The 402-nt window shown below is 43.5% G+C and overlaps 1 protein-coding gene across 1 annotated transcript in view; it reads left to right on the forward strand.

Moving 5' to 3' along the window:
• Nucleotides 1-370, forward strand: part of LOC119594489 (E3 ubiquitin-protein ligase ZNF598-like) — a gene marked incomplete at its 5' end in the record, with an annotated part of 4,152 nt that extends 3,782 nt beyond the window's left edge. Inside the window, 1 exon segment of the mRNA XM_037943522.1 lies at nucleotides 207-370. Within this exon segment, the coding sequence (XP_037799450.1) occupies nucleotides 207-277 (71 nt within the window).
• Between the last annotated feature and the right edge of the window lie 32 nt (nucleotides 371-402).

Here is a 402-nt window from a genome sequence, read left to right on the forward strand (position 1 = left end):
ATAAAATAGTATAAATTTACCAGAGAGTAGGAGGTAGAGTTTGAAATTCTAAGTAAACCTCTATATAAAGTTATGTATTTTCATTGATACCTTGTTTGTACATTTATCACAAAGAATTGTTCAGGAGTAGGGTAAGTCTCTACAAAAGCCTCTAACCAGCCGTATCATAAATAATTAAACTAAACCTTGTATAAATTATATTCTAGCTCACATGGCACAGAATCATTCATCGAACCTGAGCAAGCAACTGCCCGACGGGCCCGTACGCTGGACATAGAGTTCACGTTGAACCACCGGCAGCAAGACAGCACCCGCCATGATGAGAGGGGAATGAGGGAGGCAGGGGGGGCCGAGATGGACGGGGGAGAGGAGGGAGGTAAGACTCCTGCTGGTATGCTATGA

This window comes from Penaeus monodon, chromosome 34 (genome assembly GCF_015228065.2).
Source record: "Penaeus monodon isolate SGIC_2016 chromosome 34, NSTDA_Pmon_1, whole genome shotgun sequence".
NCBI classification, from domain to species: Eukaryota; Metazoa; Arthropoda; class Malacostraca; order Decapoda; family Penaeidae; genus Penaeus; species Penaeus monodon.